This window comes from Rhinolophus hipposideros, assembly GCF_964194185.1.
Source record: "Rhinolophus hipposideros genome assembly, chromosome: 23".
Classification (NCBI taxonomy): domain Eukaryota; kingdom Metazoa; phylum Chordata; class Mammalia; order Chiroptera; family Rhinolophidae; genus Rhinolophus; species Rhinolophus hipposideros.
In genome coordinates, this window is record NC_138069.1 from 31,338,286 (window position 1) to 31,363,344 (window position 25,059).

Here is a 25,059-nt window from a genome sequence, read left to right on the forward strand (position 1 = left end):
TTTTAGGGAAACCTTATGTTTCAGCTATTTTGTTATCGTTTATCTCTGCTCCTGAAAGAAAGCAGCTTTTGGTTCAGCAGCTGATGTTGGAAGATGATTCAGAAAAAGTTAGCCTTAACTGGGGCTACGTCCCTCTGTAAGCATGCTTCTCTAAGCTGTCAGATGTTCCCTGGATAGGAGGTTTAACCGCGTATCAGCAGACCTGAAGGAGGAGTGGGAAAAACAGCACAAAATGTGCCCCTGCAATAAAAAGCAGTGACGGTTTTGTTCAGGAATAAAGTTCAGTTTTGAAATGATGCTACAGACCTGAGGCCATAAAGGACAGTCCCGTCTGGATGCAGGCGGATCATGCGGTTTTTGACGGTCACCCCATGCACAAATGACTTCTTATCGTTCAGAAAGTAGGTATCAGGCACCCAGAGCTGGTCGGCTACTCTATTGTCCAGAGTTAGGTTTAAAGGTATTACATTATAGGACAGCCGCTTATCTCTCCAGGCTTGTTGGAAATACATTGTCAAGGTATAATCCTGTGAAAGTGAGGGAAAAAAAAGGGTTATTTTGTACCCAAACAGACTTGGGAGATAGGCAAACACTTCAGTATTCACAAGTAAAGAAAATCTACAACCATATACTATAAACATTATGCACATGTAGATAAATATTCATTTCTAAACCCATTCTTACTGAGCACGTACTATGTGCCAGGCACCATGGTAGGAACTGTACACACAGAAGTGAAGAGAGCATTTCCTCGTGAAATTTATTATATATTACCCAGGAAGAAAGTGGTAAACATAATTACTTTATACTTCATTTGTCTTTCCCAAAGAGGGGTGCACAAGATTGTTTTACATGGGCCATAAGTACAATTGTGAAAAGCAGTTTATTTATTATAATAATAATTGTAAGAGTTTGTCAATGAGAATCCTAACTGGTCTAATCAAGGTGGGTTTCCCAGAAGAGGCAACATTCACACTGAAACGTAGGCAGCTTCCCAGCTATCGAAACAATATTATCTCAACTGGTATTTCGTGAGAAATTTAATCCCAGGATTATGAATCAGCAGGTGAGGTTCTTTGCTTTGAGGAACAGTGAGTTGTTGTAACGGGAGCATTGACTGTCCCTGGAGTCTCAGTGCCCACATTTCTTTGTGGGGTCCAGGGTATAAATTTATACAATTTCTTTTCTCTTCAGTTCTACTAACTATAAATGGGGCTTTTAATGCATACCTGATCTAACCAGATTATTATGGCTATTAAATGTATAACTCAAATGCAATTTGTAAACTACAAAAAGCTATATATTATGAATAATTTACATATATATTGTGACATGTTTTATCCATTAGAGGCCTTTGGGTCCAACGTAACTGCTCTCTCAACCTTCTTTGGATGACTGAATGAAGGACCAAATATTCATTTGAAAGGATAATTACCATTCTATTTTAAAATAAATTCACAATGCCCTACTTGAGGGCTTAAAAAAGCACACACAACAGTATCATGTATTAGTCATCTCTGCAACCTGAGAGTCTAGTGCAGTTGTAGGGTACAAATAGAGAATGAATGTCCAACAAGGTGTGCCTACTGGATTTTTGCACATATCTGCACGTTTGTGGATAAAATACACATTTCAATCTCTATGAAGTCCCTGAGTTTTTCTAACCCTTGTTGAGATTTACATATCCTAATTTGCTTATGTGATTTTAAAATATGACTTGTAAGATATCTGATAAGAAAACACTGAATGGTTTTCATAGGGAAAGTATAATCCCTCACCTGCAAAAATAAATAAATAAATAAATAAATAAATAAATAAATAAATATATGTGTGTGTGTGTGTGTGTGTGTGTGTATTTCCCACCCTCTGGTTTCATAAATAAACAAATTTTGATCAGCCCTACACTGACTTCTGAATGAACGATGTGGAATCACGCTTCTATTCTAATAAAAGGTATGCATATCCTCAAGGTACTGTATATGAAATATTTGTAGGTAAAATTTACTTTAGTGAGTCACTTTAGTCAGCGCTCTGGGCTGTAGAGGAACACTGCTTTAGTAAAGGACCAGTCTGAGGATCTCCAGAAGGGCATCTAGACTTATAGTAAAAGGAACCTTTTAGACTTACGAATTATATACCTAGAACTGAAAAAGGACCACATGCATTTTTTGCATGTGTCTATGTTACAAATAGCCTAAAAATTAGGACATAAATAAAACAAGCAATTTATACTGTGCTTGAGAGAACACATTTAGTCATTTCCACTTCTTGGAGATCATGTGGAAAATTTATTATCTTTACTAGAAGAAATAGCAACTTAAGCTTCTTTGATAATAAGCCTTCTAAAGATTTAGGGGAGAGAATACAGTACGGATGATGCTGGAGTTAGTCAGTGGAGATGTGTTTGGACACAGGAAATTGTATTCTCTTTTGGGCTACATAAATGGTAATATTGAGAGTTCCTGTGTCATATGCTAACTCCGTTATTTGTCAGCACAGAAATGACTGCTAAGAAATGCTCCCAGACAGGCCCTGGTAATTCTGCTAGCTGTCATATCAATTTTCATTTCATTTATTTTTAAGAGACACATTATGAAACTGTCAAGAATGGAAGAAACTCCTGAATCTAAATAAATGTTACGGGGTTTAAAATGAGCGGTTCAGTGCTCCACCCTCTTTCCTAGGCCTCCATCCACCCAAGATAAACTCTTTGGACTTTCATACAGAAAGCATATCGTTCACATTTAACGACCCTACCTACCTTAGGGAATAGGTCTCTCATTGGTTTATTCAAACTGGAAAAAAAAATCACAAAGAAATCACCTCTGCTCCACAGTCTATGGCATAATCAAGCAAGAAGGATTTTGACGACCACAACTAAAGCCAATGGACTTTCAATGCCAAACAATATGGAGTAAGCCCATCTCCTTACAAATTACAACTCGAGATCCAGGAAAGAATTAAAAAAAACAAAACAAAACAAACAAAAAAGCACTTAAGGAATATACAAAGTAAAACACAGTAAGCAAATGGGGAGGAAATAAAAAGATGAAGAAAGACCATTCCAATTATGAGTGTTTTATTTTTTCTCTCATATATATCCTTACACACACACACACACACACACACACACGCATGCACACACACACATACACAAACACATGCACACACACACACACACACACACAGTCAAAACCATAAACCAATGGGGAGATACACCATGTTCTGGCTTAAAAAGTGAGTATTGTTAAGATGTGAATTCTCCCCAAATTGGTCTGTAAATAAATTTCCATCCCAATCAATATCCAAGCAGGAATTTTTATAGATAAGCATAAGCTGATTCTAAAATCTATATGAAAAGCAAAGGAACGAGAATATCAAAACAATTTTAAAAGGAAAGAACAAAGTTGGAGGACTCACTACCTGATTTCAAGACATTTTTAAGCTACATTTTTTGTACACTTTTGCACATTTTAAGCTACACTGATTTCAAGACATTTTAAGCTACAGTAAGACAGGATGGTAGTTCAGTATTGACAGAAATAGAGATCAATAAAATAGAATAATAAACACACACAAATATGTTCAATGATTTCCAACAGAGGTACGAAAGCAATAGACTGGAGAAAGTATAATCTTTTTAACAAATAGTCTGGATTAACTGGAAAATCAACACGTGAATGAATGAATGAATGAATGAATGAGAACCTCAACACGTATTTACACCTTACATAAAAATTAACTGAAAATGTGTCGCATATTTAGATGTACAATGTAAAACTATAAAACTGTGAGAAGAAAACATAAAGGGAATCCTCTGTGACCTTAGGTGAGGTAAAAATTTCTTAGGTACAACCCCAAAAGAAAAAGCAATAAAACAAAATATTGAAAATTTGGGCCTCAACAAAATTTAAAACATTTGTTCCATGAAAGACACTAATGCGAGACTGAAAAGACAAACCACAGACTGGGATGAAACCTATGTAATTTTACTAACCATTGTCACCCCGATAAATTTTTTTAAAGTTTATTGGGTGACAACGGTTAGTAAAGTTACATAGGTTTCAAGTATACATCTCTATAATACATCATCTATATATCACATTGTGTGCTCACCACCCAGAGTCAGTTCTCCTTCCATCACCATATATTTGATCCCATTTACTCTCATCTACCACTCTCTCTCCCCTCTAACCCTCTGGTAACCACTAAATTGTTGTCTGTGTCTATGAGTTTTAGTTTCTTTATTTGTTTGTTTTGTTCCTTTGTTGTTTTCAGTTTTACATGCCACAAATCAGTGCAATCATATGGTTCTCGACTTTTTCTGTGTGACTTAGTTCGGTTAGCATAATAATCCCAAGATCCCAATAAATTTAAAAAAATAAGAAAAGAAATAAAATTGATGCCCTGAATATTTTTAATGAATAAATAATAAATCAGAGAACTATTTCTTTTTTGCTTTACACAAATAACTTTTAAATTTATTTTGTATATTTTCTTTTGGGCTCAGTAGCAGTATTGTGAACATTATGTGCCAGGTATCCAGAGACAAATGATTTCGTGAAATTAATTTTTATAAGTGAGCTCAATAAATGATGTAACATGAAAAAAAAGAACTTTCAAAACTCAACAAATAATCCCACAAAAAATAGGCAAAACGTATGAACAGACACTAAACCAACGAAGATATGCAAATGGCAAGAAAGCACATAAAATGATGGACAGCATCATTAGTCATTACGGAAAGTTAATAACTGAAATGCAATCCAAGTAAAGACCATCAGCATGAAATTGAGTAAATAAAATATAGTACAAATATATAATAGAATATATGCAAGAATTAAAATATCATTGAAAAATATGTGTTGATATGAATAGATGTTCTCAACACACTATTAATATTTTACATTGTTACATATAATCTTTTAAAAAGAATACTGCACAATATCCCATTTTGGAAATATGTATCTATACAATGGAAAAACATGTCTAAAATATAAATATTCACAGTGGTATCTCTATGTGATGAGGTGACAAGTGATTTTCAATTCTCTTGTTAATCTCTCTATACTTTTGGTTTTATAAAAATGATTTCTGTAACTACTAAACAAATTTTCCTTACTGAGTTAAATTATACAAATAACTTGTAACATTACAAATATGCCTTTACTTTCTACATATTTTAGAGCTCAGCATGAAGGAAAAAGAAATATAGTCACAAATAAATGAGAAACCCTCAGCCTTTCAGTTTATTGTCAACATAGCACACATCTCCTGTGTACTGATCAAGGTGTTTTATCTGGAAACATACAATAAGTGAGAGCTTTAAGTGGTCAACCATTTTTTTGCTTTTCCAGAGACGTTTACATTTAAGTCATCATTGAAAAGTAAAACTGCATTCCTATTTTTCCTCCTAAACACCAGAAGGAGATCCCCTTTACTAATCATTATTCTTGAATTATCGATAAATTTGCTCTCCCCACCCACTGGCTTTCCAAAGTAACTTTTCATTCTATCCCTTTTCTACATATTTCAGACACCCTCAAGAGCTACTGGCGTTCTTTCCGTTGTTCTTAAGTTCTCTAATTCTACCAGCAAAGTCCCCAGGGCTGTGGATGAGGATTTCTCAAGGACACAATTTATCTGTCCAAAGCAAAAAGAACTCAGAGAGAAATGCAACTATTCCCACAAAGCCCTTTCCACATTCCTCGCTCTTTAAAATGTACCCTGTCTTCCACATCGAGTCCACAAATTGCTGCTTCAATTACATGTCATGGTAATATTTCCACATTCTCAACTTCCTACGCTAGAATGCAGTGGGGTAAGATTCAGCTCCCCTTAATAGAAGCCATCATACCAGATGTTCAATTGCAGCATTTTAGAAGAAACACATGGTAGCAGCTCTGACTAATTGCTACAGACACATTCAGAACACGAGAGCTGCACCTAAGATCACCTATGAGGGAAATCCAAGTTCAAAAGTGATTATTTTCTTGTATGTGAAACTAAAATGTACATGGTCAGAGCAATGAGTTTTCCAACTATTTTGTTTAGTTCATATTGGATTTCATTACTGACAACTTCTCAGTGATAATAGGACTAATTCTATGGATGGCTAAAAAAATCAAGCCGGTATAACTGGTTATCTCTGTCCCTTATCTTAATAAAGCAGGGGCTCAATTCACCCTGAAATCATCAACATTAAAAATACACTTTGTATGTATGATTTGTTCCCAACCATTTTGTGCTTTATTACTCTGTAAGTTTATGTTAAATTGCTTTCGGGTAATTTTTTTTTTTTATCTAATTAGTCTGTCCCTTATTTTATTACCTCACATCGACTTGAGGCTATCACTTTTTATATGCATTGTCTCATTATTCTTCACAACAGCCCTATAAGTTATGTACTGGATTTACAATGTATTAGCTGCTGTGAGATCTTGGGCATCCCACCAAACCTCCCTGAGATGTTATGCTCTGTAAAAGAAAATAATAGCTCCTATTAGTAAATTAATTCACCCAAGGAAATAAATCTATATATCTATATCTATATCTATATCTATATCTATATCTATATCTATATCTATATCTATCTATCTATCTATCTATCTATCTATCTATCTATCTATCTATCTATGTCCTTCAAGGAAAATGGCATTGCATTTATGGCTCACTGACGTGACGCCATTAAGTTATTTTTAAAAACTGACATTGACTAACAGAGGTTACATATAGATCACCATTCTATTTTCAAACCAAACGAATTCATTGAGTGATCACTGATGCAGATTGCTATTTTTCACTGGGTCTGATACATCTGGTGGTGTCTTGAAAGTGATCTTTGAAATTTGTGCTGTTAAGTTTTAAAAACCCATTTTCTTCCTACAGTACACTGGCCAGTGGTGCACATTATTCTTAAGTACACCAAAATGAATTATTTTGAAGATGATATTTGTGTTTTCGGATCCCCTGTAGAGTTTCCTACAATGGTTCATTAATCTGCTGGCTACAAAAGAATAACTTTGGAAGTGATATTGGAGAGAAGGGAACGGGCAAATCCCATGTGATTTATATGAGCATTTGTCATGGCGGATTACAATGCATACCACATCAGAGTATATGTGCTTTAAAATAAATCTGTTGTACCTTATTTTGTATACTTAAAGTGGGTAGAGATTGTCCTCTCTATTTGACTACCTTGTTTTTTCTGTTAATTCTAAGCAGTGATTTTATAAGAAAAGTATAAGGAAACTGACAGAGAGACAGGAAGTACTATGTAGATTCTTTCCAACATTTTAGATACTTATTTTTGTTCTGCTCAGCATGGGATAGGCTTATTCTCTCTGAAGCAGCAGCCTCTGATGAGATGTGACAGTATTAAAAAGAAAGAACATTTTAAAATAAATACGTATCACCGCTTTCATACTTTTGACAAGCTTGTAGAAGCGGAGAAGAAGGTCAAGTTGAAGACTCGGGCTGCAGCAAAGAGAATATGCTTAGTCAATGCATCCAAGAGAATACCTGATGTGCTGAGATGAAGAGAAATGCACATGATCACTTTGGAGGCAAAGCAGAGTTTTTAAAAAATGTTGAGATAAAAGTGGCTTTGGGCACAGGGCTTTACCACTGCTGCTGTCTTCATCAGATATTCTCACTGACTGTACCACAGGCTAGGATTTCTGGGGTTGAAGTGTCATCCCCCTCCTGTGTATGGCCACCCATCACATAGCTGACTTCTGCAAGTGCAGAGTCAGCACTTGATAATAGTTCTTGAATCAGGTGCCCTCACATCCACTCCAGTCCTGGCCCTCCATGATGGATAGGCATGCCTCTCAGTAGCCTCTAAAAATTGTGCTGATTGGTTTTTCATAAAACTGATGATAGACAATTTGAACACTATGCAAAGATATGATGAAAAAAATTTAAATAGCTCAAAATATCACTATTCAGAGTAACTATGAATACATTGGACCATGCCTTTAGGTAATTTCTTTCAATGAAGTGTTCTCAGTCATAAAAATTGAAGATATTATCCTATGTCAGCATACACATGCCTACACACACAACTTCAAATTTTCGTATTTTTTATAAAGCCAATCCTGGGACGATTGTCCTCATCCTCTCCCCCACGTACCCCAACACACCCACACCCACTCTCTCTTAATTATTTTTGAGGCCATCAAATGCAAGCCAGCACAATGTATCACGTGCAGACCACAGTATGTGTGTGTGTGTGTGTGTGTGTGTGTGTGTGTATGGGGAGAGAGAGAGAGAGAGAGAGAGAGAGAGAGAGAGAGAGAGAGGGAGAGACATCATTCCATCCCCAAATCTGGTATTCGCTGTGATTAGCTTTAATCCATTAAAAGAACTTTAATAATAATTAAAAAAACATAGTAAGTCTTACAAAAAGTTTATGTGCATTCTGACTCCATGCACTCTGAACGCAGAATTGTCCATGTGCTTTCTATACTTAATACCATATTCAGTCTGAAACTAGAATGATTCAGCCATTCTTCTTTCCGAGGCTCTAGGGTAAAATGTCCCAGAAGGCAGCCAAAGGCCCTGAAACCCTAAATCCTCCAATTCTTAGAGTTGGGGGATCTTAGTTTGGAGTCCAGATCTCTTAATTTACAAAAGAGGAACGTGAAACCCGGAAACCTGTAATTCTTCCCATGACTATTCGGCCACCTACAGGCTGGGCGGAGGCAGACCACATGGTGTGGGGTCCTGCCATCCCAGGCTCCCTCCCCATTCACAGGTTCCTCATGAATGGTAAGCTTAGCTGCTTTCAAACCCACTCACTCAACATTAAAACACATCTCAAGGATGTGGGTGGGAAGGTGGCATCAGAAAGATGTCTTTCACAATGTGTTTGTGCCTTGGTTTCAGAGATTTAGAAAATAAAACCATATGCTACGAAAGGAGACCTGCCCAAACTACTCTGCTACATCTATCCAGTAAAGTCTGGCATGTCACCTTTTGGTTCCCTATAGTAGAGTTGGTTTCTGATGGAAAGACAGATAGCTCTGAAGCAAGATGGTTACCGTGACAGTTTTCAAAGTCCAACCTCATTCCTTCTCACTTTAATGATTTTCTCAAAAGTGTCTCAGAGGCAGTTTCACGGCAGAAAGGAGTATCTTTAATGCACGTTACCATGTTTCCCTGAAAATAAGACCTAACTGGAAAATAAGCCCCAGCATGAATTTTCGGGATGACATCCTCTGAACATAAGCCCTAATGCGTCTTTTGGAGCAAAAATTAACATAAGATCCGATCTTACAGGGCAAAACGGTAATTCTGAAGCTGATTTTCTCTATATTAGTTGATCTTTGGGCCATGGCCAAACCTAGCTAGAGCAAGTAACTTTCTCCCATGTAGTGCTGAACCCACAATCCCAGTCTTAAAAAGGTGGTACCCCAGAGGCATGAGCATGATCATATCACTTCCTTTAAAACACCTAATTTAGAGCCCTGTACAGGATAAATATTCAAAGATACTCCTTTGGCATACAAGTCCATTGATGAAATCAGCCCCATCTAACATAAAAATTTCAGATTATTTATTTTGAGTTGGGTAGTTTGTTCCATGCTTAACTGCCACTTTTGAAGGGTTCTGAAAAGCAGACAGCAACTATTCTGTTTGTCTTCATAATTTCTAGATTTTGATAGAGTATTTCCTACTTGTGTGTGCTAGGAATTTTCACATATATTATCAGCCTAGCCAAAATGAGCTCCACACAACAACAGCTCCACTAAAATGTTTCTCAAGAAAATTGTGCCATGATCAAATGTGTTAGGAAAATATTACATACATCTATGTTTTCTTAAGAGATTTACCAGGTACATTAGTTTGTTAACAGCTCTGAGAAGCCCTACAGTAAAAACTTATTAACTTTGTTTAGTCCAGAATTTCTCAAACTCATTGGCCATGTAATGAATAGGAACTAATAGAATTAGAGTTCTGAAAACACACTGAGAAATGGTCACACATTGCAGGACACATCGCTCCCAGTCTTTCCCATGTGCAGGTGATGCTTCTGGGTTATTTAGGGAGGATCTCTTGATTTTTATTCCTTTCTTAGCCTGCATGCTATACCAAGACAAGGATTCTCTACCATGCTTACTGCTGTATTCCCAGGGATGAACAGAGGCCCTAACACATGGTTCTGTCTCAAAAATAATTCTGAAAGAAGGGATGGAAGAATTCAAGTATTAAAAAGAAAAGGTAAGATACAATCAAGAAAACAAAAACAAAATGGTCAAATATTCTACAAGGCTATTGTCTTCATCTTTTTATGGAATCAGTATTATTTAAAAAAGGGATTGATGGGGGTTAAAATAAATTCAAGATGAATAATTTTCAGATGCATGCTGTAATTCTAGAGTCAAAAATCTGCTTCAGAAAAGCCCACTATTAAGGACAACTTGTGGGAAAATTCATACGGTATGCTATAGGAGCAAACATATTGAAACAGAAAGGTAGAAACGATTGGTAGTTTAGAATGTAGCATAAAACTGCATCTCACACACATGCACACACACACACATTTGATTTAGACTAAAAAAAAAAACAAACTGGATGAAAATACAGTAAGGTGTTAGAAGTGGTAGGGTTTTTATGATTTTATTTTCTTATTCCAAAGTTATTCTTGAACGAAAGAATCCTTGCTCCAAAGTCCCTGACAGATGGTAACCCAAATTCTGCTTGGATATGTCCAATAACTGAAATCTCTACCTGGCAAGGCTGGCATCGCACTGTTGGATTATGGCAATTATAAGAAACATACTTCCTTATGACTTTCACTCATCGGTATACAAAAACAGATGCCATCTTTAAAAATCTAACTGATGTATGGTTTGAGAAATTTGTCCTAAACCACGGCTCAAAGACAAAAGGAATGATTTTACAAAAACATAGCTTCATTTCATTTATGCCTCCTCCATGCCCACTTGGTTACCACTATGCCCATCTTATCCGATTCAATTTACAATGTTTTACATGGATGCTGTCTTTATAACCATTATTATTTCTGTATTTAAAACATCGACTCAAAATATTGTCTAGAGACTAATATATATTCACTTCCTGAAGACATCACCTGTACTTATCATCCTCTCTTGAGTTTAAAAGAAGTCATATATTATATAATCATGGGATATAAGGTGCAGCATAGGGAATATAGCCAATGATATTGTAATAACTATGTATGGTGTCAGATGGGTACTAGATTTGTCAGTGTGAGCACTTCATAAGTTATATAAATGACAAATCACTACATTGTACGCCCAAAGCTGATATAATATTATCTGTTAATTATTCTTTAATTAAAAAGAAATCATCAACTTATGTTCATGTCTTCTCTTTCAGGAACTCTTAGTAAATCCTCCTTCTCTTATATGTTCTAGGTTACCTGTCATGTGGCTAACTGTGACTAGACATTTCTCCCCTGAGTAATGGCCCACCTTTACAGTTCAGTGGAGAAGCAGAGATGAGGCAGTCATGGAGAACAAAGGAATCTACCTGGAGAGAAGGACCTCCAAAGGAACCAGCTCCTGGTTCATGAATTCCTTCTCCCACATCATATCCACCCAAAGGGAACCAAAATTGATGCTCATTGTTTTTAATTGTTCATTTTATAGAAATGTTAGGCTGTGTGTAAAACTAAGTATCGAAAAGAACATCCACATTTCATAGCAAAAAGTTTACTTTGTGTAAGTGCAGCTTGAAAAATGCATTCACTTATTTCTGTGTCACAGCTCCCAACTGTATTTAGGCCACCATTGTGTCTCACCAGTACTGTGTCTCTAACTCCACGCTTGTTCCCACTAACATATTTTCCACATTTTGCCAGAGGCAGCTTCTCAACATGCCATTACCCTGTTTCTAATTCTTTCAATGGTGATCTACAGGCCTCAATATATATAGAGTTCAAACTTCTTAGTGTGGCATATAAGGATCTACATATTTTTCTAGCCTCATCTCCAGAAATGTCCAAGCTCAGAGGTTATTCGTCAGAGCACTGAACTTAGTTAATTTCCTTCATTTTCTGGGTACCCAACAGCTAGACCTTTGCTCAAGCTGTTTCTTCTGCTATATTACTCTTTCCTTTCCCTCCTACTTAGCCAGCTCCTCTTCATTTGAGCAACTCCTATTTACTCTTTAAGTCCTAAAGTACACACTGCTCATTTCCTGTATGAAGCCTCTTCTAATGACTGATTCTTCTCCTCCACTGCAAACCCCAAGTCTACCTGCACGGAATCCCATTCTGGTCCCTGTACTCAGTAGTGTGTCCTTAGTGCCACCAATCACTACCACAGAGTAGTAATTCAAAAATATTTGGTGAGCACATGGATAGATGGATAAAGCACTCCTGAATGTAACAACAAAAGGACACTATAGCCCAAAACTGTGCAACCTGAGGAATGGTTAAGAGATAGTTGGAAGATATCTGAAGAAAAGGGAGCCATGTTCATGCAGGTTCACTTGCTCATATAATAAAGCTATTATTACCTGGAGGGAAAAGAGAGCATGTATATATATAACTCTGGGCTAAAAACAAGAAGTTTAAGCAGCAAAATCTGACTTAACAGAGACGTAATTATCTGAAAATTATAGGTATCAAAATGCAGACGTCTGCTATGAAAATAAAAGGAATACCCTGTCAGGCAGGAGTATAGTGTAGAAATTGGGAAAAAAACAAAACAAACAAACAAACAAACACACTTGTCAGAGAATCATTATAGATATCCATGATGTGGAGAAGATAAAAGTATCAGATGAGGACTTCACGTAGATAGCTCACGGTGACTGCAGTTGGGTGAGGAATAACTACTGCCACTCCTACTGTCACCACTGCCCAGTAACAAGGGCCTAATGTGTGCAAAACACACTCTTTGACATAAATTGCTTATAATCTTCACAGTAGCTTCAAAGTGTGACGATATCCTCATTTTTTTTTTCAAAATTAGGAAATTGAGAATTTAGTTACTTATTCAAGGACCACAGTTACAACAAGTGACAGAGAAGGATGCAAACTCAGGACTGTTTCCACGGCCTTTACATGTGAAGATTCAGAGATGAATGCACAATGCTACCATTTAGAAGAGAGGACGATCGCCATTTCTGGCTTCTGCCTGCCCCGATTCCATTTTTTCGATTTCTGGTTCTAGTAACATAAACCTCTCTTTCCCACACTGTGTCCATGCCATTTAGATGGTATTGACCTCCCACTCTTGAGATGTTCATGTGAGATACCCCTGGCTAGATTGTTTCATCCTCCTGGTTTAGAGATGGTCACGTGACTCCAGCTAAATCAGTGACACTCAATCCCATGACTTCTGTTGTAGAAATCTGGAAAAACAAGCTATTTTTCTTTGTGGCCTGGAACTTTGGAGGTCACCATTTGGAAAGCACTTGCCTGGAATAAAGGAAAAGTACAGCCAAGGAATGGAGAAAGGCCAATTCCTGATGATACTGTGAGCACCCAGACCCAGGCATGCCTAAAACCAGTATAATCCCTGGTCACTGTAATTATTGAAATAATATATTCCCTCTTAGGACTGTTTGTGTTTTGTCTCAGTCACTGGCCATTTAAGTAAACCATGCCTAATATATAGAACACCTACTTAGGGTTAAAATAATAAAAGAAAAATGGGACCACACTAAAGTTTTAAAATAAGGTAGGATTTGCATTGAACAGGGAAGGGGAAAGTCTTCCTCTTTGGCTACAAATGAGAACATATTTATGAATTGACCACCCTGTGCCAGACCACCTACTTGGAAAGAGTCATCATAAAATTAATAAGCCACCATCCTGGCCCTCAGTGTTCTCAGAGTTAGGTCTGTAAATTTCATCCACTGAAAGTGAATGAAGTCCAGAACTAAATATATTGCCCACTGAATCTAAATTCCTGGAAAGGGCACACATGGAGGCACTTTGTCAACAACGATAGATTGCATTTTAATTTCCTTAGACACATCAAGCTAAGAGATTCTGATTCATCTAGGATATGCTGCAGCCTGGCTCACGCAGACATATAATGTCTCAGCCTGAGCACAGGACCAGTTAGGCCAGCAGAATGGTGGCTCAATTTTAAGTACATTAGTTTGTGGCATGTTAAGTCAGCTGTGTAATGCATAAATTTATATATCAACTTGGTGGCTTTCCTTATGCCACTCTGAAAAAAAATATACACTTTTTCCTCCTATGCAGTCCTATTTTTCTAAGTCCCCTGTGCAGCTGGAGAGAATAAATATTCATTTCAGAGAGCCATCATCTCAGCACTGGCAATCTACTGTGCTCCAAATGCTAGAGAAGTCACTGTGATGAACTGCCTCTTACAAATAACTTTCGACATCGCTGAACATAGCTTGTGTGACACTAGCTTTCTTATGTGTTTTGAATTACAGCCAATGGGGAATCTTCACCAAATTTACCAAAAAGAAATAAGAAATTAGATCTTCAATTCAGCAACAAGATTGGGTAGTCACTAAGCAAACAAAATTCAAGAAGATTACTATAATACAAGTACTTCATTCCACAGCTTGTCCTCATGCTATCTAAAAGCCAAGGAACTGATTTTTTTTTTTTTTTTTAGGTCTGCCTTGGTGATTGTGCAAAGGTTCTTCCTCCAGTTTTGCTGGTGAAAACTATTTATTTGTCCTTTACCCCATGCTCCTCTTCTGAGAGACAAGCTGAAAAATGAATTCAAGATGTGGTGGTTTTATCTCATTATAGAAAATATTTGTTGCTTTCCTACATTAAGTTATTATAGCGACCTTTAGCATTTTCCCCCAAAGTGATATGAAATTATAAAAAGTGGACAAAGGCAGATAGTAAGAGAGATGGGGGAGAGGGTTCACTGTATTTCCCTTTATCCACATTCCTACCGATTGCTCTAGTGAAAAATGCATGCATGTTAAGTTGCAAATACATGGCTATGAGGTTGAAAACTATTGAACTTGAATTTTTGAAAAGGAAAAATTCAAGTGAATTTTTGGCTTTCGGAACTGAAGAGAAAGGTTTTGGAAAAGATCTTCAAGGTAAGGAAAATGCTTCCTATCCTGTGACTATAGTCCATTGCTGAAAGCCTCATAGCAGAGATACTACTGCACAACCCTGGTTTTGGAACTCAGGCCTGGGTCTGCTCCTTTTCAACTGTGTGAATTTGGCAGATCATTTATCTCTTCTGTCAGTTTTCTTATCTGTCAATTAACATTAATGTCACATTTACAGAGTGGCCATAAAGACTGAACAAAATAACACTTATCCTAGTGCCTGATATACACACATTAAGCACTAGGTAAATGGCAACTAGAATGATGGGAATCACACATAGGTAACGAGAATTCCCCCACTGCTATATTCCTCAATTCCTATGTGCTGATATTTTTACATCTCAAGCTCTGAAAGGAGTTTGACTGTGCTGAAGACTGTGAGACTACTTCCTGAAACCAGATGATCCAGTGGTATAGACTAAAACATCCTTAAGAACATGACGAGGACAGAGTAGCCCCACCTCTGTTAACATGCACATGAACATTTTTCACATACCTTCATGCACAAGAACAACTGGCCAGTTGAGTAGGATGAACAAATTAATCATTGTTCCTCCTCCATGGCTTATTCTATGAATAGAAATGATGCTTCAAGGGTCAAAATAGTTTGGATGAAAAGTGGAAATCCCTTGAGAGAGTGGAACAGAAGAACCTGGCTTCACACAGGTGGTTTGGATTCTTTCAGATCTGGTTTTCGGTTTCTTCTATGGACCTTAAAAACGGAAGGCTCCCATAGCTTCACGAGACCCCTTCAAGTCTCATGCTGATGTGGACCCTGGGGTTTAGTCCTAGGGCAAGATTCCAGGTCCAGAGGGATTGGATCCTCAGCTTCTCAGGAAGGATGTACTACACGTATTTCTCTCACTGTGGTCTTCACTGTTCTTTACCTATGGCTCATTATCTCTCTTTAATTATGCATTTTTTTGGTAAGAAATGACTTTATAAATATGGTTTTATGGCTGGAGAGATACTTATGAAACCCTAGGGTGGGAAACAAGTTATTGCCTCTTACTATTTTATGATTATTGGCTTTTGATTACAGAATGTTTTAAGGAAATCTCTCAGTTGTTAAAATGGCTGATTTTTCACATTACAGTTATCTTTTTATTATCCTCAAGTGATAAAATTAATTTCTCTCCTAAATTCTTATCTAATCCATTCAGTGTGCATAGCTTTTTTCCAGCCTACAGCAAAACCTGTTTATCTGTTGCTTTGTTACTAATTTTATGTGGGATCTCTTCAAAACAAAATATTTACAAAGATGCAGACTGATGTTAGGCTGTACAATACATAATAGATATTATTCACAGCTGGGAGAAAGCACTTAGCAAACTCCTGAATCAGAAATCTGTTTATGGTTGTGTTGCAAGGATAATTTTTTTTTTAACATTATGTTAAGTGCCTCTAATTTGATTATCTGTTAAGAGGTTAACATATTATTAGAGACCAGAAATCCCTTCTAAAGAAATGCAAGACATCCTGAAATTTAAGCTGATCATCATTTGATGGCTTGAACCATGGACTCTAATGAAACAGTGACCATTCTTCAAATGCACAGATGATGAGGGTTGAAGATGGATGGCTGCTGAGTAACAGAGTTGTAAATAATAGGATTTCTAAGCACAGTTTCTTCCCTGCAGAGACGACCAGCCCGGTTTTGTAGTAACCTATGTATCTTGTAATAATGTTAATACAATGGAAGATGGAATGATCCTCAAAATGATGTACATATATTTTAATAACCCATGAAAAAGACAACAAAAATAATAGGTAGCTTATGAAACACATATTCTGGACCAATTTCCATAGTTATCACAGTTCATTTAATCTTCGTAACAACTCTATGAGGTGGATATTATGACCATCTTCCTTTCTTACATATGAGAAAACCAAAGGAAGACAGAGTAAGTAAATGTGTCAAAGTCAACCAACAGGTGACGAGGGATCCTGAACTCAAATCCAGGTAGTTTGACTAACGAGCTCAGGTTTTCACTCGTTAATGAAATTACTGACATGGGCTACATTGAGAAAAATGTATCAGGTCATATACTTGAGCAATATTGAAGTTGCCCTACAAGCTTTTCTTCTCCATACCACGTGAAACAAACTGCATTGAAGGATTTATGTAGTCAAGGAGCTATCTTTTGGGAAGAACAAAATGCTTCCTAGAATGTTTAGCCTTAGGCTTATTAAAAACTATGCACGTGATGATTATAAGAATACAAGCTCCCTCTCTTTATGAGCTTGTACTGTTTTTATAGACTGCAGTTCTGCATTCAATCAAACATTTCCCTAACACATACCATGGATCTCAAATTATGGATTATGGGTCAGCAGATCAGAAGATGCTTTTAATAGTAGGTCAAAAAAAATCGAGTGTTTATGCTTTAATCGTGGAAGGTTACTGACAGATGAAAGAGAGAGAGAGAGAGAGAGAGAGAGAGAGAGAGAGAGAGAGAGAGAGAGAGAGAGAGAGAGAGAGAGAGACAGAAAGAACGAAAGAAAGGAAGGAAGAAAGTTAATTTGCCCCACATGTAAATGCTTCAGTGGTTTGGGGTTGGGTGGGATATAATTATGTCAGCTGTGAATGTCTTCAGTTATGTAACCCTTGAAGTCACGTGTACTTACTCTCTCTGGATAGGGGCCTACCGACTTCAGAAATAAACTACCTGAGACTGTCTTATATTCTACATACCATGTCTAAAAGCAATTTTTAAAAATATAACCTGTATATATGTCCAGCACTACGACTCTAGGACACTAGGGTATTTTGAAAGATATAATAAATGGTCTGAAGAGAAAATAAAACATCTGAAGGAATCACCTGTGGAAACACTATGGAGTACAGGGTCAGAGCCAGACAGATGTTCACAAGGGAGGTTTACAGTTCATCCACAATGTGAACTTGGGTAAGTTACACAGGTACCCCCTCCACACACACACAACACCTTTTCATGGATATAAAATGGGTATGATCAATTATACCTGGTGGACCAGACATATTACTGCTTAAGTATTCAGGATACTACCCAGCACAGGGTAAGATGTTCAATAAATATCTGGAATTACTGTCTGCTCAGCCCATAAGCTTTAGGAGGTTAAAAGTTATCTCAATTTCAGTCAACATGGGTCTAAAATTAATGAGCAAGCAGATAGAAATCCCAGGGTCTTATTCTGAGTTTGTCACATAGTACCTTCACAATACATTTTGGTAAAGAGCTAACAGAACCTAAAACACACATCTGCCTCCTGGTGAGTTATTTTTCCTTTAAAACATTCTCAAACCACATCTCTAGACGCAAGAGATACGTATCATCATTTTTCACCTGGTTATTGTTCCTAAGTTGTTTCTAAACAAATCATTTCTCCTGGATTTATTTCAAAATAGCAGAGTAATACCTATTTAGAGCTCTTTTCTTCAAGCTGGAATTTCACTGCAGTTCTGAGAGGGTGTTTAATTGTATCACCAGGTATACTGTGTCTCCACCCTTTGAATATCCTTCTTCATAAAAAGGAAATCCTCTTGTGGGGTAAATAAAGCCAGCATAACAAAATGAAAATACCAAATTTACCCATAATAAGGTCAGTTTACATGCGATATAATTGTTGGCCTTCAAATTCACAGAAAAAGGTCAGGGAAATAGTAATAATCGTTATACTAATACTATGATGACAACGAGGACGAAGACGAAGACAAAGAAGAAAATTTTCATGAGTGCCCCAGCAAATTATTTAGAAGTAAAAAATGGTTACTATGTGCATAATACAAATGAAAATTGAGTGAACAGTTTTAAGACTAAATTATTTCCTATAAGATTTAAGTCAATGACTCAATATGTCATTAGTTAGTGTTCCTTAAGAAAGGAATGTTTTTATTTACAATTCATGTACTCAATGAAAAACTACTTCGGTCCAAATGCAATTCCCAGGAACTATATAATGAAACAAAGTTACTAAATAAAATCAATTATTCCCACCATATTCTGATAAGAGCAGTACTGATCCCAGACCAGAAGAAAGGATTCTGAAGGTATCATTTAGATGCTTTTCTAAGGGCACACCAATAGTATGGTGATTGTCCTATTCATTTTGGAAGATATTTGCCCAACAGTATACTGGGCAGAATCCCTTTCAGAATCTTCAAACCAAAGAAGGTTGATGAGTCTTCCAGGAGTTCTTGATTGTAAAGGTAAGACGTTTGCCTAGAAAATGTTCATTTGAGAAATGCATTCCATATATGACGGGAGATTGTGTCTTAGAGCAAATTACGATGGAATGCTGATTGTATAACACACTGCATTCTGTCTATAAAAGCAGCTGTTTTACCTTTTGATATGTGTTCAGCATCAAGAGAGCTAGAATGAGCATCAATAGGCAGTGGCAAATCAAATCTTGATCACCTAGTCTCATCATATGTGAAGTGGTCAATAAAGACAGTGGTGTGCTAGGGAGGGTGACTCCTTCTAACTCAGGTGTAAAAATAGATTGATAACTACATCATTGTTCCCAGCGGGGAAAAGGTGTGGTATGTTAATGAATTCTCATTACACACTCATATTTCAATTGTATTTATTAAATAACAACCTATGCCTTCACTAAAAGATCTCAGAAAATAAGTCAATAGTATTTCAAAAAACAAACAACAAAAACACTTGATTACTCTTAATTTTAACACCAGGCAGTAAGACTCACCAAATACTTTTCATCATATCTATAATCCAGGTATAAGGTCTTAATTTACTAATTTAATAAATTGACCTCAATATGTTATCATTAGATGTGATTGTTAGCACTTCTCTGTCTCTTCCTCTCTATATCCAATCATGGTGATCCTACCTTCTAAATATCTATAGAACCTACTCCCTTCCCCTTATTTTAGTCCCTGGTATCCGTGAATGAGCATCCGCTTCTTGGATTAAGGCAGAGAGCTCCTTCATGTCCTACTGCTAGTCATCCCACTTCCCTGCAACCCAGGTATGTTCCACAAGGTCTGTAACTTTTCATTTCATTTCTTTCTTTCCCCTCTTTTTTCTTCTTTTTTTAGGGTCTGTTCAATTATTTTAATTTTTAAAAAATGACAAATACTTGCCATAAGTTCAAAGTGTATAATGTAAAAAGAAAACATTTGCCCTTTCTTTATCAATTTTACACCCGAAATGTAGCCACTACAAACAGCTTGGTGTGAGAATCATACTAAACGTGTTTATCTTCAACAGGCATTTTCACTTCATGATACATCTCAGACAGCTCAAAGGAGTGCGTATAAATTTATCTTATTCTTTTTATTTCTACATAGCGTTTTATTGAATTGGGTTACAAACATTTATACATTCATTCCCTCATTGGAGTACTTTTATGTTGCTTTCAGTGTTTTTTTTTTCCCTATTATAAATAATGCTAAAACAAATCCCACTGCAAATATGTATTTTTGTACTAATGTTAGTACTTCTGAATTAGAGAGGCCTCAATGTAAAAAAGTTAGATCAAGCTGCATTTTTAGTTTTGAGAAATACTGTCAAATAGCCAGCAACAGTGTTTTGAATTATTTAGAATATTAATAATATCTTAATGCCTTCCAAAAATAAGGTGATATCGCTATCATTCCTTTAATTATTACTAAGGCTGAGGGTCATGTCACATATAAATTTGACATTAAAATGTCTTCACATTTTTCTATTATTTTCCTTATTGATACTAATAAGATGTTTACATATAGATAGTAATTCTTTGTTCTAAGTGATTTTCCCTTCCCAGATTCCAGAAAAGAAGTAGGAGAGCCTTCCATTTTATTAATTTCATGTTTTATCATGTAACCATTAATCATTTTAGGCATTCCATCCCTTTTCCCATTGATTTGAAATGTAATCTTTTCATATACTAAGTTTCATTGATCTACTTAATTCAGAAACTTACTCTTGAAGATGAAAGACTCATTCTTACTTTTTAAAAGAATCCCTTTGAGATTTTGATGGAAATTTCATTGTATTTCCACGTCAATTTGGGAGAACTGAGGTCTTTATAACATTGGTTCCAACAATACAAGAAAATGTGTTTTTTGTATAACTATTTAGATTCAGTTTTGTTCTTTACATAAATAACTGAATATTTCAAAGGATATTTTCATCACAGTTTAATGGATGACTGCTGACACAGAGGAAAGCTACCAATTTTTATATATTTATATGGTATCTGGTCACCTTAATAAACTACCTTTTTAGCATGTGTGGAAATATATTTTTGTCTTTAAATCTATTAATATAGTGAATTTCACTAATATACTTATGAATGTTGAAGGATTTGTGGCTTATAAAACACTCCTTGATATGCTATACACTTCTCTAAACAGTGAAATATACATCTATAGTTATAATAAGGAACAGCCTCTAATAAGATCTCAAACTCAAAGGCCTATAGGAGCCAAGAAGGTGATGTAAATTAATTAAGAGTTAGACCATTGATCTGTTGATGGGCATTGGTCTTGACAATGTTTCTATATCTTAGCTATTGTGAATACTGCTGTAATGAACAAGGGAACACTATTATTAATATCTCTTTTAGATCTTGAGTTCAGTTCTTTTGGATAAACATCCAGAAGTGGGATTGCTGGATCATATAATAGCCTTTTTTTTTTTTTAGGAATATTCATACTCTTTTCCATCATGGCTGAACCATTTTGAATCCCCATCAACAGTGTACAAGGGTTCTAATTTCTATTTTTTTTTCTTTTATAATGGAACTCTATTCAGACTTCAAAAAAAAAGGAAATTCTACAATACGCAACAACATAGGTGAACCTTGAGAATATTAAGTGAAGTCAAATAAGCTAGTCACAAAAAGACAAATACTGCATGATTCCACTTATATGAGGTATCTAAAAGAGTCAAAATCGTGGAATCAAAGAGTGGAATGGTGGCTACTAAGAGCTAAGCATCAGGGAAATGGAGATTTACTAATCGACAGGCATAGTTTCAGTTAAGCAAGATGAATAAGTTGTAGAGATCTGCAGTACAACATCATACCTATATAATATTATATGGTATACTTTTGTAATAATACAACAGTATTGTATTGTACACTTAAATATTTCTTATGAGAGTACATATTATGTTAAGTATTTTTACCACAAGCAATCTGTTTTTTAAAAAAGAAAAAAAAAGAGTTAGACCTGGGGAGTTGTAAAGGCTGTTATGAACTAAAAAAAAAAAAAAAAAAAAAAGATGTTTGGTGTTTTAAAATGCATGCTCATTATATGCCTCTCAAATAAAAGAAACCAAGAATAAATTAACAAATAAGTGAGATCAATTATCTTTTAGTACGTGTTCTTTTGTGCAAAAGATATGTTTTCTGCTTTTCATTCATCCAGTGATCTCATATTGAACGCCGGTTTAATCATGTGTGTAAAACATAATTTTAAAGACTGTGGTGGTGACAAAATGGAATTAAACACCTCTTTCTTCAAGGAGCTTATAATCAGAAATATATAACAAAAATAATTATGTCAGTTTCCAGATTCTCACATGCTATTCTAAGACTATCCACGTGATGACCTAAAAGAAGAATTTGGAAATTGCCCGTTGGATTATGTATTAACATATAAGAAAGAGCATGAGAATGGACTTAATTTATATTCTACTGTCCTACCTAGTCCAATGTAAATCATGGATATTTTACCTAATATTATGTAAATGAGTTGACCCATTTAGACATACAAATTCACCTTAACAATTCAAAATGGTGGGGATATATTTGTTGATAAGCATATTTATGTGAGTCTGCATGCATGGGGTGTGTGTGTGTGTGTGTGTGTGTGTCTGTGTGTGTGTGTGTGTGTGTATGTGTGATGACAGAGGACTGAAAACGTTTTCCAGTATCTCCTGAAGTGTAGAGTAAATTTCCTTTTCCATGGGGAGAAGCATGAAATGTGAAGTCAAATTTTGCACCATATAATCTACTCAATATTTCTCCAGGCAGAATATAACATTCAAAGTTAGTGCAATATTGCACATTTTCAAACCCGAAACGCCACTGGTATCTTTGTTTCTTTTAAAATCCTATTTAAGAAAAAATTCAAATGAGTAAACAAATATCCCACAGCCATCTTTTATAACATTTCCTCAGAGAGAGAGTGCATTCCATTACTCAGCATCTCTATGTATGAGTAGTAAAAACCTAGGAAACTAGCCTACATAAAGTCTCTTCATTGTTTCTAGCTTCCTAACCCACTCTTTCCCAATCGTTTGACATTTAACATTTTAATTGATTACAAAGTTTTCCATGTTTAAAGTTGTTGCTGTTGTTATTGCTCTCAGAAATTAACATCCAGTCACCTCTAAGTTATAATCTTCATTTTAAAATACTTTACAATTTATTTTACAACTATTACTCTGTTTTGTGTGATGAAATGTTAGATTAACTGATCACTGTTATTATAAGAAAACCTACTTGAATAAGCCCTGTCTTATATGCTCATGAAAATTATCTATTCTTTATGGTATTTGTAGTAGTTTGAATCCTACAAATTTGATCAAAAATAAAAATATAGAAAAAAATATTAATTATTATCCCATAACAACATACTACAAAAGAAAGGGCAAACTGATTTATATGGTAGAATAATTTGAAGGCAAAAATAATAATTTAATGTCATCAGAACTTTAAAAAAAAATTTCTGTTTTACTTACTTTAAAGGATTTTTTACAGTTCATTCTCCTGTTTAAAAATTTAAAGATGATGGCCCTGGAATACCCTGAATTTCTGCTGTATCCATGTACCCTTGAGAAATTAAATGTCAACATCTCAAAATAGTGGATTCTGTACTCCAGAGGCTGAATGGTATTCAAGGTTCAATGATGAAAATTGTAGCCATAAATGGAAGATTTCTCTCCTAGTGTTAGTGAGGTTTCAGCATGCTATTAGTTGAACCAGAAATAAAGTCTGAGACACATTACACAAGGAAATATGCCACTCTAAAATAGAGACAAAGCGAGACCTCTTCATGAGTTGGCAGCACACAAGACAGGGATTTCATAGTTCCATACTCTTACGTCTTCTATGAGTTAGACAAATGAAAATTGAAGCAAATAAGCTCTGTACGCTTCCTCTGATCCACTACTATAAACCTTCACATTGTATTTTCCATAATCAAAGAGGATTTCACATTTTTATCCCTATCTGGACATTGTGAATGATGCTACAACCCATTCTGGAACGGAGAAGTAATAAGGAGGGCTAATAGCTTTGGTGACAAGCACCTACCACTCTCCCTTTTCCAAGGATGCCAGGCCGTTGACAATAGGCCACTAAACTGTCTTCGGGAGGCAAGGAGGGCACAGCTAAAAGTTTCTGAGAAATCTGGTAGAGATCCCTGATTCTATTCCTTACTAGCTCTGTGATTTGATTTTGGATAAGATATGTAACCTTTTATTATTTTGTCCTACCAGAGAATTAGCGACCATAACTACTTTCGAGTACTTATGTGAGGGTCAAATAAATTAATCATTCAATATTCTCAAACAAGTATAAGGTACATAGTAGTTCAATACATATTAATTTTTCAATTTATTTCTTCTCCAAATAAGATTAATTTTCTCAAAATGAACAGATATTTGTTTGTCTTATAAAACATAATTCACAGTCATTGTAGAAAACCTAGACACCACAGAAAAGAATAAAGGAGAAAATAATAAACCATAACCCACCAACTAGAAATAGCCACTGTTAAAAGACTGTTATATAACCCCCCCAGAAAACAAATATAAACTTTTATATAACCATATTATACATGCTATTTTACTTTTTAATTTAAAATATATCTTAAAGCTCTTCTATATCATTTTAATGTCCACAAAGGATTCTCCTCATTTTAAATAAAACCAATAGTCTCACTGATTTTTCTTCTGTAGTTTTTTTTCTAATAATATTCATAACTTTACAAGGGGCGTTCTTAAATATTACATTTTTATACACTTGGTAAGTAAAATATGTCCTTAGGGAATAGTTTAT

The 25,059-nt window shown here is 35.7% G+C and overlaps 1 protein-coding gene across 4 annotated transcripts in view; it reads right to left on the reverse strand.

The window, feature by feature from the left end:
- Window positions 1-25,059, reverse strand: part of GABRB2 (gamma-aminobutyric acid type A receptor subunit beta2) — a 206,624-nt gene that overhangs the window by 139,653 nt on the left and 41,912 nt on the right. For all 4 annotated transcript variants that reach the window (XM_081036103.1, XM_081036106.1, XM_081036105.1 and 1 more), the window contains one exon: window positions 307-527. In XM_081036103.1, the coding sequence (XP_080892229.1) occupies window positions 307-527 (221 nt within the window). The remainder of the gene's footprint in view (window positions 1-306; window positions 528-25,059) is intronic.